We start from the raw sequence: 17,144 nt of genomic DNA on the forward strand, positions 1-17,144 counted from the left end.
CAGCTCCATGCCATCTGTGACAGGACAGGTGATGGGGAGGTGTCAATGAAGATAGAGGCGGAACAGTGGGGATGTTTCGCATTCTACATCACCAGCTTACCTCAGTTAATCATTGTGTGGGTTGTCTAAACGAGTGACTTGGTTCTCTGTGCGGTTGCCATTGCCATTCAGCAGCAGAGGTGTGAGGAGAAGTGGGGACCTTTGACGATGAATCTATACAGGAGCTTTGGGAACCTTTTGGAGACTTGGGTAACTGAAGGAGTCCCATGCTCGGACCCGGAGCAGGACAAGTGGCTCGGCGGTGACTGTGGAAATTCTCTTACAGCTCCTCCTGACATGGGGCCGAATCTGCGCTCAGAGTCTGTGGACTCTGGAGTGGAGATGGCCAGTTCTGACACGTCTCTTCCTTCTCCGCACTGCTCTGTGTCCATGGGGAATACAGAAATAGACACAGTCACAACAGAAAGAGAGGAGGACAGGCTCACCCCTGCCTCGACATTGCAGTCTTCTGTGCTCTCTGCGCCATCTTCGGCCCCCTCTTCCTCCCTGTACCTCTGTCCCAGGACGGCTCAGACGCCTCAGGAGGGCTCTATGGCCTTGCACCTAAAAGTTGAGCGAGCACTCCAGAGGACCGAGCCTAGATGTCAGAGTCTAAGGAACAACCCCGAGTCCCATACAGACGATGTGGTGCTCAGGCGGCGGACTCACTCTTCTCTAGCCAAACAGCGCGCATCGACCCTGGTAAAAGGTCAAAGGCCAGAGAGTTTTGGAATGAGGAAGACAGTCAGCTCCTCTGTGCCAAGCAGGCAAATGTCAGAACCATGCAGGCGACCGCTGTCCCTGTATCATGATAACCTGCCAGCTCAGACAAAGACAGAGGTGAGTTACTGTTGTATGGGACAATTTTGAAATAGCTGTATGCTGCAATGATCTGAACAGACTGTGTTCAAACCTCTATAGGAATCGAGCATTTTGGAAAAGCAGGAGACATGTAAACTATACTGTCAGGTTTCTATATCAGTGCTGTTTGTGGAAAAAAAAGGCCTAGTTTAAAATTATTACACAACTTTCACAGTGACATGTACGATCACGCTCAGCTCCGTCCCGTAAACAGTTACGTTTTATGACGGAGGCCTGGAAGAAAGTCACAGAGGTGTAACAAAGCATCTACCTTTACCACAGTTAATGGGTTGCAACACACACACACACACACACGCACACAAACTTGCTTTCAAATTTAACGGAAGACAGACATGTAATTACGCATACGGGATCCCTTTCATTCCAGTTGTCATGGGTCCCTCTTTGGTGTTGGGGATCATAAACCAGTCTGTTCAGGTGAGCATTAGCCCACAGGCATGGGAGGAATGGAGCCGTCAGGGTGCTCGGCAGATGGAGCGTGTGTGTGTGTGTGTGGGTGGGTGATGAGCAGTCCGTTGTATTTCTGATAAGAGTGTGACAGACACGTCTTCACCCAGATGGTGGGGAAAAAAAAGTCCAATTATTTAAATTTTAATTTTGACCAAGATTATAAAAGAACACTGTTGCATAAATTGTTTCTTCTCTTTGCATTTGTGACAATGTTGTACAAGCTGCGGGAATTAGGTAATGCTGACAACACATGAAGGTGTTGACATCACTGGATGTAATTGAGCAGAACCATCTTTGGATCACTGCTGTTTCATTAAGATCTAAATGTTTTTTTAGTCCCTGGGTGTGTGCATGTCTTTGCTCTCTATAGGGACCAGAGCTGCTTTGATGAAGCTGTCTAAAGGCCAAGTTGTTATAATTATTATAATTATTCACTATGGCTTCTAAATTAACTTCTCTCTCCAAGTGACTATACACACAATGCTTACTTGTTATTAAATTATGTGGTCTACTGCCCTAAAACAGGTGACATTCTATTCTATTCTATTCTTTTGTGCAATACAGGAGAGGGCGGTTGATATTCAGGGGAATAATCCATCAGAGATTAGATTTTTCGCCTATTTTAATTTCATCTATCCCATGTCTACTGCAGCAGTTCTGCATGATTTCTCAAACACTTTTCCTAGAGAATGGAGTGACAGTGAGGCACCGCAAGCATGAAAAACTGGACTTCTATGTTGGCTAAATCTGTACGCATGTTGTTCTGCTCTGTATCTTGCAAGGTAACATTCTCTATACTCAATGATCTGTGCAGGACCGTTGTGAAGAGGAGAGGGAGGTACTGAGTCCTGGGCTTAGCTACTTGGAACAGGTGTGCCGAATGTTGGAAGAAATCGCCAGGCTGCAGATGCGTAACCGTGGGTTACAGACGGAGATGGATGCCCTCCGGGAACATCAGGCCAAGCAGGCAAACCAGGTAAAGTATGGTATGGATTTTTTTTAGCTTGCAAGTTATTCAGTAAAGGCAAATGAGAAATCATCTCAATTGCCGCAATTTGCAGGCTGATGAACATGATGTGGGCTTGACAGGCTGGTACCAATTTCAATACATTCTGTCTGATGACAACATGTGGTCCTGCAGCCTAGGGGGTCATATGAATTACATCATCACAAAATGCTCTTTCTCACCATTTGACTCTCTTTTAGGCTCCAGAAACCCTTCTGTGTGACTGCAAAGCTGTTGCGGAGGACGTCTCTTCTTGTCAAAGACTTGAAATTGCAGGTGTAGAGCATATTTCCAGTGGAACACAGTGGCTGAATCATCATGCTTACCGTGATTTCCGTCAGAGGTCAGCATCAGATACAAGAATCCTGGCAGGACATTTAAGTGAGTCATCTTCTACCATATCCTTTTTTCCATTTTCAGTTGACCTTTTGTGGAAATGTATGTTTGTATATTTAATGTATGTTTATATGGAAACATGTTGCCAATCTTTAAAGAAATGATATCCATAGCGTTGAGGGTTGTGTGTGTGTTTGTTGCAGGAAAGTTGAAGCCAGACTCTAGAGGGCAGCATCGGAGTAAAGATGACCTGCTTGAACAAGCAACGGAAGACCATGAAACACAGGTAAAATACATTAACATACAACACATATCTTTTACTTAGACAATCTCATAGCAGTAATAAATACAATAAAAGTAATAAAAATACCAACTATACAATTACATTTTGTATCTAATGATTTGCCAGCATTTTGATCTACAAATCTTTCAATGTGTCTCCTCAGGAATTTAAGAAGGAAGAGGTGAATAAAACCAAGACCTGGAAGTTAAAGGTTGCATCTTTGAGAAGAGAGGAGTCGACCCTTAAGCCAGATTCAGAGATAAGCGGGTGAGATACTGTATTTATAACAGTGACCTCTAGGGAAGAAGCATTATTAATCTCATACGATGCATGATGCTCTCAGGAAATGTCTATGCTGCTCCAACATGGCAGCCGGCCATACTGATGCAGTGGTCCAAAGCTAATGCACAGTAGGTGTAAAGGCATTGGTGGGAGTTCATTTTCAGTCTGTGCATCTGTTCCTCTCGAACACTCCGTCTCTGTCCCATCAAAAATCGCCTCTCAGCTTACATACTGGTTCCAGTGTTGTGAAATGACAAACTCCATCTCCATTTAATGACTCCTTGTTTACCCATGTCTATACAGCCAACAGATGCACCAGAAAAACAGCAGCAGACGTCGGTTGAGCCAGCTGTTCAGGAGGCGAAGGAAAACTCTGCCTGCATGAATGGACCACACTGTTTCTGTCATGATTGTTGGACTTTTGGTTGCAGTTCTGATGAACAGAAAGCATTCCCTTAAAAGTGATGAGCAGAGCGCTGTCAGTTTTGCTTTGAAACTGCCTTTTTATTTCATCCATGTGATGTAACTCACCGTCATGTTTATTTATTGTTTATTGCATGTTCATTATTTATACTCGTATATAGCACTATTTCCCATAAAACTGTGACTGAGAATGATAAATGCATATATAAATATATATAAATGTCATATACTGTGTCGTCGTTTTTTCTCTGTCATGTAATTCATAATCCATGATTCCTATGGCGGAACAAAGCTTCATTATGCAGAATTTCAAATTTGCATTTTTGTCCTTTTCTTCTTGGTTTGCTGCAGAATGGTAGAGAATATGCACTGTATATTATAACTATTATAATCTAATAACAGTCTATAATGCACATAATGTCACTACCTCTTTCTGGATTATTTCTTTCTTATTAATTATCAAAAAATAATTTTGTCTTGCTGTACCTCTGCTGCAAGATAACAGAAACATGCTTCATATCCATCACATATTGCTGTGCATGTAGGTAGGAAGATCAGATATGACTGCTCACCATAGATTGTCTTTCTAATTGCTGTGCATAGTGGTCTTATTTAGGCTCCCCTGCAAAAATATGAAATTGTGCCTATCCCAGAAGAGGCAGATTTGCCTTAATCAGATGATGGAAGTCAACATACTGTAACGTAATCCTTTCTGTCTATTGACAGACAATCCAATACCAGTCCAGGCCAAACAGAGGTAGTTTTATCATTTGTTTAATCTTTATTCACCTAGGTTGAGGGGATAGACCTCCCCTGGCATTCCCATGTAAAGAGATGTCAATGACAAACACGTCCAAACAAGAGAGGGTGAATAGGATTTCAGTCCATACATAAAATACATTTATTTACTATATTCTCCCTGTTTTATCTGCAAGTGTCCATCAGGATCCATTAGTCCCACACAGCATCCATCTGTGCTATTAAATATATAGAGATACATCTGTGGAGGGATTTATGTATGTGAGAGATAGAGGGATTGGCAGAAAGGGTAGCAGGTAGAAGAAAAGAGTGGGGCAGCGTTGAGTCATGCCAGTGTCACCCTTGCCTACATGATGCCACAGGAGGACAGGGGGTTGGCGATCTGGCAGGTGCAGGCTGACTGGCAGTATTGGCGCACAGTCTGGTAGCAGCTGCGGTCGGCGTCCCCGCCCCACTGCACAGGCCCGTTGGGGTCAGAGGGCAAACGGCTCAGGATGCTGGTGTTGATGGCCAGAGCAGCCAGGCCATAGTCAGTGAACAGCACTGTCTCACGCCGGCATGTGGGGCAGGAGATGAACTTGTATTTGGGACAGGACTCATAGAGGATTTGCAGGCACTCCTCACACACCGAGTGCAGGCAGGAGAGGATGCGTGGACGCTTGCCTGCAAAGTTGTAGGTGTGACCGCAGGTTGGGCAGTCCAAGGGCTCGCAGGGCATGACGGGTCCCGAAGAGGAGGAGGAGGAGGTGGAGGAGGATGTGGAAGAGGATCGCAGCACATACTGGTTGACGATGACGTCCTCCATCTTGTAGTGGAACTGGTGGTAGCAGATTTCGTTGGCACTGGTTTTGCGCTGGGCCAGGAAGCTCTGCTCCCTGCGAGTCACAGGGGCGGGGGGCGACACCATGGGCCGGGGAGGGGCGAGGGCGGTGCCGGCCATCTCCAGGGTCAGGTCGCTGCAGGCCTGGTTGACGATGATTTCGCCCTCACCTCCGCCATCCCATGCCACTCTGGGGGGCGGGGCGTAGCGCGGCTGGGTGACGGGCACAGGGCACTCTCTGGGGAACTTCTCCGACTGGATGATCTTGACGGTGTCCATGGGGATGGTGACGGTCTGACGCCTGAGGCAGGACATTCGCTCGTTTGGAGGTCTGTGTCTGAGAGAGAGGGGCTGTGGCTGGAATCAGCGCTGGGCGCCCCTGCCTAGGTCTGGGCGCGGGGATAAGGTTGGGCTCTGCGGTGTTCTGAAGCGCTTGAAGTCAGCCATTGGAGGGGACGTGAGGACGGATGGCTCTGTCCATGTTTCCCTCAGAGATCTTCCCTGCTGGGTGCTTCTGTCAGCCTGAGTCTTTGTGAGGGGCAGACAGGTAGAGGAGCACAGCCAGAGCACCACTGTCTGTATCTCTCAGTATCTCTTATTCCAACACTGTCAGCTGATAAGCACAGATGATTTAACAGTCCAGCTTCGTGGTTACAGTAGTTAATCAATGGTAGTTAACCAGTGTTGACTACTTAAAGGTAGTTTTTTGTTGTTTTTACTGACATACGCTGATGTTTCTGTGCTGTCTCTAATGTTCTACTCAGACTAATTGTAGAAATGTATATTCATACACATTGACTGATTATTAGCACACAAAGATATGTTCTCACTCAGTGATAACACCAATAAATAATCTCAAATGTACATAGATGTTCACATATACACATACAGTACAGTAGAGTTTGGTGGATTTCTGCATTCACAAAGTAGAGGGATTGAGTACAGGCAGTTCAGAGAAGTTCAAGAGGTATTGTCTTACACTGTATCCTGTGGCCTGCCAAGGGAAACTCTTGCCTTCTCAAACTAGGCTTTGGGTTTGTTTCTTGCTGAAACCAGCACTTCCTTCCTGTTTTAGGCGAATGGTGTGTTAAGCCTGGCCTTGAGTGTGTGAGAAAGAAGGAACAACCTCCAGCCTCCTCTCTCTGCTCTTGGTCCAATATGGTCAGGTGACCTGTGACCCTCTTGGTGGCTTGCTGATAAGAAGGAGGTCTTTTTTGGGAGGTGTTCTATAATGTTCCAGAGGTAAGGGAAAGCTGCTGGAATGACTCCCTTGCTCCAAGTCTCCTGAATTCCTCGATGGTGGGAGTGAAGGGGCGCTTGACTTTCAGACGGAGAGTCCTCCCACTTGAGCCAAAGAGCTGATAACAGTCTGAAGGACGCCTCTGTGCTTGTCTCTCTTCTTCAGTAATTCAGACTCACAGTTGCTGTCCTCAAGATGCCTTTGGTCCAGTTACCTGGGAATAGAGAAAATAGGGGCTGACTGAACATCCTGCTATCTGAGCATAAAATACATGCATCTCTGCTCAGACAGCACATCTGACAGCACAGCTTTTAACATAACATCGCTTTCAGGTGAAAACCGTGTATCTTAAAAATGTCAAGTTTTCAGGAAGTATGAAAAACAGCCTTGTTTTTAGCTTGATGACAATGCATCTTCACTTTATCTGATGGGTTTTGAAAGGTTTCATAAGCCCAAGATGTCAGAGATTTTCTCAACCATTAGAGGAGCATGTAATCCTTCAACTGAAATGAAAACATGAAAATCAACAAAACTGGAGATACAAGGTTTTTGCCCAACAGCGACGATAAGATGAAACAAATAGAAATACAAACAAAGATGAAGAGGGGTGATATACATTGTGAATACATATATATATATATATATATATATATATATATGTATATATAACAAAATGTTATTATGAGGCATTCTATTAGTTTAAGGAAAAATGTACTTCTACTGATCTATGTTGGCCTATGTATACACAATTTTCATCATGTGAAATCCATGGAAGGATGTTGGCTGCAAGACATTAGTTTGGCTAGGAAATCATTTAATTTCTATCATTAGAAAACATGAATGGTTTGTCTACATACATCTAAGAAATGTTATGTTTCCTGTGATTTTAGAATATTTCAGATATTATCGACTAATTAAAAACTGGAAAGTATCGGGCCTCATCTCAAATCTTGCTGTACATGAAGATAGGTTTGTTTATGTCTCATGTTTTGTCTATTTCCTTTTGACTTTTGGAAAAGTGGACAGAAATCTTGGCTTTGGGAGGCGTTTCTTTGTGAGTGAGAAAATTATCTTGTTGCCACTTGCTCTATGGCACAGTACAGAGAATACTTTTTTTTTTTTGACTAACCACTCACCACTGGGCTCCCAACTTCAAAAATTTAGCAGCTTATTTGAAAACTGGTGTGCTTTGATAACTGATTTTGGTAACTGACAATAAACTACACGTTTGCTAACTTGAGTCTTGAATTGGTGGACTAATTTAAACAACTTAAGTAATAGTTATTGCACAATCTCCACAGGCTATGTGATGTGTTCATAATTTTCTTATTTTACTTTCACTTCTCTATCATAAATAAAAGGGTCACATAAAATGATACCAGGAATATTTGTCACATCCATTGCCTGGGCACTGTGGTTTTGACCCTTGCATTTCTTACTATTAGTTGCTTATAATGTTGGCAATCTAAGAATTTAAGTTTATTCTATTGTCACGCTACATAACAGTCAGCTAAATACCTATGGGTTAGGGTTAGGTTTAGGTTTAGGGTTAGGGTTAAGTTTAGGTTTGGGGTTAGGGTTAAGTTTAGGTTTGGGGTTAGGGTTAGGTTCAAATTTAGGGTTAGGGATAAGTTTAGGTTTAGGGTTAGGGTTAGGGTTTAGGGTTAGGGTTAGGGTTGTATATTTCAATTTGCCTATAATGTAAATCGAAATATACAAATTCACTATTTATTTTGAGACTTTCCACCTTAGCACATCTTCAGATAAACTGTAACTGTGACTGAAATGAGCTGTACATCAAAGCCTGGCCTGGCAGTTGAACACTGACTGGTTAGAGCAGGTGACTATGACGCTGTTGAGTTCCTGTTCCTATTCTTCTCATGCCGCAAGCGTCCTGTCAACACTCATTCACATCCTCTGATGCATAGAGATGGCGGCTGTTTAGCCACAGACTGATGTGCGTGGGAATAGGTTACAATTTGAGTGGATGCTTGCATGGAGGGTTTGTGTCATACTGCATGTGGGTTCAAAAGAGTGTATGGACGTCCATTTTTAGCAAGACCAACACAACAGAGCACAAAAAACACCAGAGAGGGAAGATGACACATCTTTGTTCCACTGTGCGTGGTTGTCAACAGAGATGATGCAGGGAGAGAAAAAAGAGAGCAGAGGAGGTGACCTACATGACGAGGAAGAGAGAGGGAAAGAGAAGAGAGGGAGCACAGCGCTGGTCCTGGTTTCTATTTATGGTTTGTTTATCTATGCACTTCTCAGTGGTTTCCTGCCCCCAACCTCTGTAGAAGATTCACACTGAATAAGAGAGATGTACCTAACGGGTGGAAGTGCTGTAGCCCATTAATCCCCACCCCCAACTACTCCCACTTTCAACATCACAAGCACCCTTGCACGTGATGCAATGGGGCATATTGAGCAAAGCATGCAGATATTCTGTTCTCCCCTGTATCCTTCCCTGATGATGGTGTGCATCGGTTCTTCTCTCTATCTACTCCATGCTCCTTCCCCCGTCAAAGACAGAGCTGCTGGCTGGTGTCACTCACAATTGCTCTAAATGCGTCCCTCCAGCACTGCAGTGCCGCAACGCTTCTCCCAAAATAACCTCTCTCTCTCTCGCCATCTCTTCCTCTTGCACATATGCATTCACCCACATACACACATACACACATTCAAACCTATACAAGAGCGAGAATGTGACCTTTATATCAACTGAGGCTCTGAATCAAAGAGAAAATCGATTCTCCTCGTCTGTCCCTTCAAGCCAAAGTTCAAGTGAGCGGCTCTGCTTGTTATTGCTTAGAGATTTTCTCACAGATATTCCATGTCACATACAGACACATACCTGGGCAAGCTATAAACTATGTCAGCCTGTAACAGTAGAGCTGCCTGACAATGGGACGTACTGAGCTGGACAAGCAGCCTTTGAGCCTGGGGGAAATGAATCATCTAAAATTACCTTCTAATTTGGTGACAGTTGCTATGAAAAGGGCTGATAACAGTTGGAGGCTGCCTGCCGAAGGGCCAGCTTTGGCGCCGCCTCTTCCTAATCGACGGAGCCCTCTCTAGTTATGTAAGAGGCTCATCTCTGACCTAGGCACCGTATTAACACAGCATAAACTGCTGCAGCACTCCCATAGTCCCAACAATGTGTGTATGTGTTTGTGTGTGTGTGTTTTCAAAGCCCCAACCTCTACATAGCTCTGGAATCCTCTCCCTGCCCAGGAATTACACTAATGAAATCATGAGAGGCATTTGACCTCGTCATCACAAACAAGAGCAGAAAAAGGAGAGAGAGTTGCCATAGACATCTAAGAGTCCATCTCAGCAGCAGATTTTGGCAGCCAAATTCCTCCTTCACTCCTTCCATCAGCATGCACAAACACACACAAACACACACACCAACAAGACACACACACGCACACACACCTCCCAGAATATATTCTCACCCTGAGACGACTCCCCATCACATACCACACTTTACATTCCAGTAGACACACACTCACAGTAAACACACAGGTATGAGCCAATGAGAAGAAAATCTAGAGTACGCCTGCTTTCTATGTATACCTTCACCCATGGTAGACATATTCATGACCAATTAAACAAACATATACACCTACACTCACACACACACACACACACAGAGAGAGAGAGAGAGAGAGAGAGAGAGAGAGACACACACACACACAACACCTAGAACATTCCTATCTTCTCAGACTCCCACTCTCTTCCTCCCTCTTTCTCTCTCACACACATGCATGCATGTCTGGGGTACACACACACACACGCACACACACACACACACACACACACACTGTCCAGGTCCTCCTGTTCACACTGGATACATTCCACCTGTGCAGAGTGGAGAGCAGGAGAAGGGCATCATGTTCTGAATGAGTCAGAGACACCATGCACATCTGTCTGTCTCCCTGTCTGTCTCCCTGTCTGTCTCCCTGTCTGTCTGTCTGTCTGTCTCCCTGTCTGTCTCCCTGTCTGTCTGTCTGTCTGTCTGTCTGTCTCCCTGTCTGTCTGTCTGTCTGTCTCCCTGTCTGTCTCCCTGTCTGTCTGTCTGTCTGTCTGTCTGTCTGTCTGTCTGTCTGTCTGTCTGTCTCCCTGTCTGTCTCCCTGTCTGTCTCCCTGTCTGTCTGTCTGTCTGTCTCCCTGTCTGTCTCCCTGTCTGTCTGTCTGTCTGTCTGTCTGTCTGTCTCCCTGTCTGTCTGTCTGTCTGTCTCCCTGTCTGTCTGTCTGTCTGTCTGTCTGTCTGTCTGTCTGTCTGTCTGTCTGTCTCCCTGTCTGTCTGTCTGTCTGTCTGTCTCCCTGTCTGTCTGTCTGTCTGTCTGTCTGTCTGTCTGTCTCCCTGTCTGTCTGTCTGTCTGTCTGTCTCCCTGTCTGTCTGTCTGTCTGTCTGTCTGTCTCCCTGTCTGTCTGTCTGTCTGTCTGTCTGTCTGTCTGTCTGCCTCTTCACCTGTCTGTTTATCTGCTCAGCAATCTTTATGGACATCTATAGATCCATTGATCAACCAATCAATCTATCTGTCTGTCTGATCAATCAATCTGTCAGTCTGTCAGTCTGTCTATCTATCTATCTATCTATCTATCTATCTATCTATCTATCTGTGTATGTTGCAGCCCCTCCTCCTCCACAGAAGAAGACAATTTGTTGACCAGACCTGAAAGGACAGAGTGTCTTGGGCCAGTGCCCCTATACCACACTGCATACCAACCGTATGTCAAGTATGCATGCTATGCTGAGATTGGTATCCACATTCATGTCTGGGCTGGTAAAAAGCATCACCATATCTCCACTTGGGCCCGTCTGGGTTATGGGGTATTTCGATTACATAAAATGTTATGTTCTTAGAGCTGGCTGGGGACAAATCGCCAGATTTACTGTATGTTTGCTGGCTGCGGTTCCTCTCTGGAGATCAGTGAGCTTGCAAGGATTGTAAGGATAAATTCAATCACACACTGGCACTGTACATTGATAAAATTGTCTTAAATCAAACTGTATCATTCATATCAGTGTCATATTTTGAAATTGAAAGTATACAATGTAATATAAATGCAGGTGACAGACGCAACTCAATGTTTTGCCTGTTTTTTTCATGTTGTAGTTTTTTTGTTTATTATGTAGATTTGTCGAAAGATTATCAAGTCTGTGCTACCACTGATGAAATTATATTGCCATACTGCATAATACTTAAAATGACAAAGATGTAAATACATTTTGATTATTCTTTGCAGGATTCATGTCCTGATGTTAAGATAGTTGCCTGTGATGGCTGCTTGTAATATTTACAGTAAATCCATCTGAGCTGTGATTGCATGCCATTATTTTATTGGCCACAGTGTGATGGAAGTCTGATGGTTGTGTTTTTGCATGGGCAGAGTGAGTGCTTAGTGAGTATGTGAGGAGGAGTTGTTTTTAATAATTCAGCCTGCTGTCATTCATAGCAGATATCGGCCATTTTGCCTCGCAATTCATGACAGCCAAGTGCTCTTTGTTCTCGTCTGTGTGGCTCGAGCAGCAACATGGCAGGGCACAGAGCTCCACAAAATAACAGCAATAACAATAATCGCTGCTCCTGACACAGACCTCATGGTAGATTTATGAGGGAAATGTTGAGCTAAATGTCCAGCCAGTCAATAACAACAGCGGCTTGATTGATTGAGGCGATTGATTTTTTTTTAAGGAGGCTGTCTCAGCACAGGAGCAAGGCAGAAGGCACTGTCGCTGTGGTGTGAATGGAGATCCAGTGACGCAAGAAGGAGATAAAGGTGAGGTGGCTGAATATTTGGGCAGCCTGCTGCTGTGGCCGTGTGAGATGGAGCGGTTTTAGCGTGCTGCTTCGCATGTGGGAGGGGTGCGTCAGGAGCAGCAGTTATGCAATCGCAGCATGGTGTAGCCAGCGCTTTGACTGCAGCGCCAATGTATGGTCAATATGGAGATGCCTTAGTGCTGCTGACAGCTACAGAACAGGCCGTTCCTGCTCTGTCCCTATCAACCCCCTCCCACCTCCTTCCCTTTCTGTCCGTCTGCCTCTCTGTCTGCGGAGAGGTCTGTCATATGTCATAACCTCTGGAGATATGATACCCTCAAGATACCCTCTACCTTCAAGCTCACACTCCATTAGAGTCTATTTACAGTTTCTAACCCTTGTTTGTGGTCAATGCAGCTAGGTATGCAGGTGTGTGTGTGTGTGTGTGTTTGCATCCATGCATGTGTGTGTGTGTGTGTGTGTGTGTGTGTGCAAAATGGTTGGCCATGATGCAACAACCATGTAAATCCCAGCCTAACATGTAGCACAAAGGCAAAGGTATTCTCTCTCTCTCGCACAAAGAGAAAACACAAACAAAAGTCAATTAGCATGAAACCCAGATAGAGAAACCACACCTGAAGATGTGTCAGATACACAAACAGCACTCAGTACACAGTGCATACAGTACATACAGTGCAGCCTCGGTATCTGCACACACAACACACAGGTATGGGACTGATGCAAAGCCCTTTCTCATGCTTACCTGGGCGCCTACGCACTTGTCTTGTTCCAGTCCTTCTTCACCTCCTCGCTCCTGTTCTCGTTCCTGTGCCTGGCTCCTGCTGAGATATAAGCCGTTGGCGATGTTGTTGATGCTCTCCTGCGAAGATAACCAAGCCACTCTGTAGTCTCTATGTTGGATGTTTCACGAGGAAAGGAGGGAGGGAAGATGGTCACTCCAGTCCGTACGATTTCAGGGAGGATGAAGGACAGAAGGCAGGGGTGGAGGGAGGAAAAGATGGTGGAGATGTAAGATGGAGGAAGCCGTTACAAGGTGGATGCGTCACGTCTTGAGCCTCTCTGATCGAGCACCGCATCCTTCTCTTCTTCTCTCCTCCTCTCCTCTCTGCTACCTTTGTCCTTCACTCTCCCACCCTCGCTCTCTCTCCTCCGTTCTGTGGCTGAGCAGCTCCCTCTGGTATCTCTTTCTCCATCCCTCTTTCTCTCACCCTCTTCCTCAGTCAGCCAAATTATTCAGCTTATACTGTGAGCCTCTTGTGCGGCTTTTCTCTCTGCGTGTATGTCCACTCTCTCTCTCTCTCTCTCTCTCTCTCTCTGTCTCTTCCTGCCCGTGTCCTTCTTTTGGTCTCCAAGCTTCAGGTCTTCAGCTAAACCTGCATCTCCTTTTCCTTCTTATTCCTTCTCCTCTGTTGTTATCGCTCCTCTGTCTCAGCTGCCGTTCATTACCCCTGGTCTTTCTCCTCCTCCGTCTGCTCCAGTCAATGCGCCTCTGTGCGCGCACACACAGTCACACACACATGCGCAGCGTGTTCATGCATACATGCACACTCTCTCTCTCTCTCTCTCTCTCTCTCTCTCTCTCTCTCTCTCTCTCTCTCTCTCTCTCTCTCTCTCTCTGTGTGCTTCTGGCTCCCTCCTTATGCATGTGGCTTGTTTTGCCCCCCTCCTCCTTCCCTCCTTCCCTCCCTCTCTCTCTCTCTCTCTCTCTCTCTTTATCTCTCTTGCACACTCTCTCTCCCTCTCTTTCTCTCTCTCTCCTGCTCTCTCTCTCTGCAGTATACACTGCAGTGCCTCTGCAGGCTGGATCACGTTTTCTAGTTGCCAGTGAAAATATTTCAGCCAATGAGGAACCTTAACAATGCTCCCCACCCCACCCCCTTTTCCCGGGCACGCACATATATACGTACAAAGACACACACACACACACACACACACACACACAACCTACTGAGAGATGAAGGCTGTGTACAGAGAGCCATGAATCATGCTCAATATACAATATTACAGTAATACACACACACTCACACGCGCACGCTCGTGCTCCTCAGCACACCGGCCAGGCACACAGGAAATACAGGAAGCTGGTGCAAACAGATCTAATCTACAGAGTGCAGCACATCTAAAAAGGGAAAACAAAGCATAAATCCACCACACAAATTAATTTTCTAACTGACTATTGACTGGAAGCCTCGGAAAAAACAAATCCATCATATTCAACACTTCCCACATGAATCTCATTTAACATTTGCAGATCCCCACATGCAGATCCTCACAGCAAAAATGTTGACAGCAAGTATCATCTGTATCCATTCCACTTCAAGACTTGACTGACAAAACTTTATATCTAAAGGACACCAAAGATTTACAGTGTTTAAATAAGTTCACAGAGAAAATGAAAGGCGGTGTCCTAAGCACACTCCACAGCTCTGCAATAGAAGACATATTGCATAGTTTTTGCATAACTGGGATTTTAATCAGTATCGTATCTGCTCAAGCCTTAATGCTGACCAATAAATAATCCCCAGATCAGAGTGAAAAAAATGTGATGTGATTTCATATTTCAATCAGTGTAAGAGGGTTACTCTTATATAATGTGCGCATCACATCAGTTTGCATGCCATGCACTATTTAATGAAAGGGGAATGAGCAATAAATGAAAAAAAAAAAGAAAAGAAAAAAATCTGGGGCAGAAGAATAGAAGTGGACAATATAAGAGGTCCACTCGTGCCCCTTATGGGTCCAAGTCTAGGGAGGACTTCTCTTAAATTATCTCTATGTGAAAGTGTATATCATAATAATCCTAAAAGTATCATATTAAAAATATTGGTGTAAAAACCTTTGGAAAAGCCAGATGTTTACAGAGATATGAAAAACACAGTTGCCTCCAGTGTTGCAGCAGGGCAGATTGTACGTAAGAATATGACCACTGCTCTCTAAAGAAGGGAAATGAGGTTCAGGACTCGCTATAAGGGACTGAGGACCTATTCAATTATAGCTGCAAGGACTCTCCTGCCCCTGTGGCATACTTGTCTCTATAAAGCCCGGTTTCTCCATTTCTAGATTCTCCATTTCTGCAAGCCCGTTGTGGGGTGTCGGACAGGCTGAGGAGAGCTGGACCTCATTTTTCTCATTAAGGGAACTGTGGTTACATTGAGATATACTTGGTATCTCCCACAACTATATGGAGGATATACAGTCATGGGTGGCAGGGTGGCCTAGAGGTTTGAAAGACCATCCACCTGGAGGATCTGCAGGCTTCTACCCCTGGTGGGGATTCAGTCTGCTTGAGCAAGACCAGCTCCAGGTCCAAAGGGGGTCGAGACCAAATCAAGCATAGGCTAAATCATGTACATTTCTTTCCAAATGCAAAAAATAATGATTAAGGAGTTGGCTGAAGAGAGATAAAAGTCTAACTGCAGGAGCTCTGTTCATCAACATCCAATCAATCAAGGCATAGGAATTGACTAATCAATGCATAGGAGTTTGGGGACCATTATATACACAGGGAGTTACAGGTGAAATCCCTCAAACTGTTTGTGGTGCTAGGGAGAAAATAAACACTAACAAAATGACCCATGTTTCAGATAGGCGGGAAAAAGTCAACATACAATAGTGGCCGAGACCAAGATAAGTCCAACATGTGAAAAAGTAGTCTCAAACCTCATAAATGTCTTGTCCTGTGTAATGAGGGTCTTGTGCCACTGTGGCTACTGTGTCTTGCGTCCTTTGTGTACTGTGGGCCTACTGCTATTTTTGTGTCCTGTCCTGTGTAATGTGTATACTGTACCACATAGGTGGCTACTTTACCACACTCAAACTGTTATCTGACTGGCACCATTATTTACACATTTGAAAAAAAAAAAAAAAAAGGTTGTAAATGTTGCCTAGGCTATAGCTGATAGCTAATTTTTCAAAACTGCATACAGATCAATGCACCATTTGACCATTTGTCTGAATTTCTTTGCCCTTTCATCACTACTTAGGCTATATCATTTAGCAGAATTAATTCCCAGAATAATTTATTAAATCAATATTGGGTGCCTTGAAGATGTCATGAAATGGGGTTTCTACTGAAAGTAGCACACTCACCCACAAAATCATGTACTGGGGGTAAGACAGTGTAGTGGTCAGAATGCTGTGGTGCTATATGGGACGCTTGGATTCAAATTTTGTTGGAACCAAGAATCATTTTTGTTTCTTTTAAATAGAATTTTACGGTTTACAGTTGGGTGGTGTGCCCTATATGTAGCTAGTTTATTATTTATCTATGGATAACTCTTCCAGTGGGGGCCAAACCATTTTGTGTCCATTCTGCTTCTGCCTAATTATGGGACATGACAGCTGAAGGCAGGACAGGGACAGGCGTCTCAGGACAGAGATAGCACAGCACAGAGCAGAACAGGACAACAAATAACAGGAAACAAAAGCATCAAAATGTTGTACATGAAAACATTCAGTTAATCATGGTGCATGTTGCTGTCTTTTTTTAATTAGTCCTACTTCACTTTTAAAGGGATATTCCGCTAAAACACCTCTTCTTCTAATGCAATTGTAACTTACACTTTCACAAGTACACTAAAACACTTGTGCTTATATTTTGTAGTTTTATGTTGTTGTTGTTGTTGTTTTTTCTTTCCTTTCGTAAAGTGGTTTGTAAGTTGGTGTCACATGCTGTAAAGAAGATATCCCATTAAATAATGCCCATCCCCCTTGTGCATCCTACCCATGACTGGATTAGCAAAGCATGCAAAGAGCTGCTTACATAACAGAAAGGCCCATAATGAGTATTTCTTCATTTAACAATGTATATGAGAATTTCATCATTATTT

General features: G+C 44.4%; 3 protein-coding genes across 4 annotated transcripts in view; 1 reads left to right on the forward strand and 2 right to left on the reverse strand.

Annotated features, from left to right (window-relative positions):
• Positions 1–17,144, reverse strand: part of gnaz (guanine nucleotide binding protein (G protein), alpha z polypeptide) — a 256,720-nt gene that overhangs the window by 171,825 nt on the left and 67,751 nt on the right. The window lies entirely within an intron of this gene.
• LOC139922918 (uncharacterized) lies at positions 89–3,926 on the forward strand. Its single transcript, XM_071913564.2, has 6 exons — positions 89–879; positions 2,186–2,347; positions 2,578–2,758; positions 2,917–2,999; positions 3,160–3,263; positions 3,582–3,926. The coding sequence occupies exons 1-6, from the start codon at positions 208–210 to the stop codon at positions 3,661–3,663; spliced, it is 1,284 nt and encodes a 427-aa protein (XP_071769665.1). The 5' UTR covers positions 89–207; the 3' UTR covers positions 3,664–3,926.
• On the reverse strand, positions 4,460–13,941 carry rnf208 (ring finger protein 208). Of its 2 annotated transcripts, none has more exons than XM_071913566.2 (2): positions 13,074–13,941; positions 4,460–6,734 (listed from the first exon to the last, which is right to left on the reverse strand). In XM_071913566.2, exon 2 carries the CDS (start codon positions 5,593–5,595, stop codon positions 4,807–4,809), a length of 789 nt encoding a protein of 262 aa, XP_071769667.1. In that variant the 5' UTR covers positions 5,596–6,734; positions 13,074–13,941; the 3' UTR covers positions 4,460–4,806. The 2 variants fall into 2 exon arrangements, with proteins under 2 accessions (XP_071769667.1, XP_071769666.1); XM_071913565.2 differs by having other exon boundaries at positions 13,058–13,941.

This window comes from Centroberyx gerrardi, chromosome 2 (assembly GCF_048128805.1).
Source record: "Centroberyx gerrardi isolate f3 chromosome 2, fCenGer3.hap1.cur.20231027, whole genome shotgun sequence".
Lineage (NCBI taxonomy): Eukaryota > Metazoa > Chordata > Actinopteri > Beryciformes > Berycidae > Centroberyx > Centroberyx gerrardi.

What these genes read in the sequence shown, in the direction of transcription:
- rnf208 (XM_071913566.2), bottom strand. Translation starts at nt 5,595, where the DNA reads ATGTCCTGCCTCAGGCGTCAGACCGTCACCATCCCCATGGACACCGTC.
- LOC139922918 (XM_071913564.2), top strand. Translation starts at nt 208, where the DNA reads ATGAATCTATACAGGAGCTTTGGGAACCTTTTGGAGACTTGGGTAACT. An exon ending in CAGCTCAGACAAAGACAGAG is followed by an intron (nt 880 to 2,185) that starts GTGAGTTACTGT and finishes TGATCTGTGCAG; the next exon opens with GACCGTTGTGAAGAGGAGAG. An exon ending in AATCCTGGCAGGACATTTAA is followed by an intron (nt 2,759 to 2,916) that starts GTGAGTCATCTT and finishes TGTTTGTTGCAG; the next exon opens with GAAAGTTGAAGCCAGACTCT.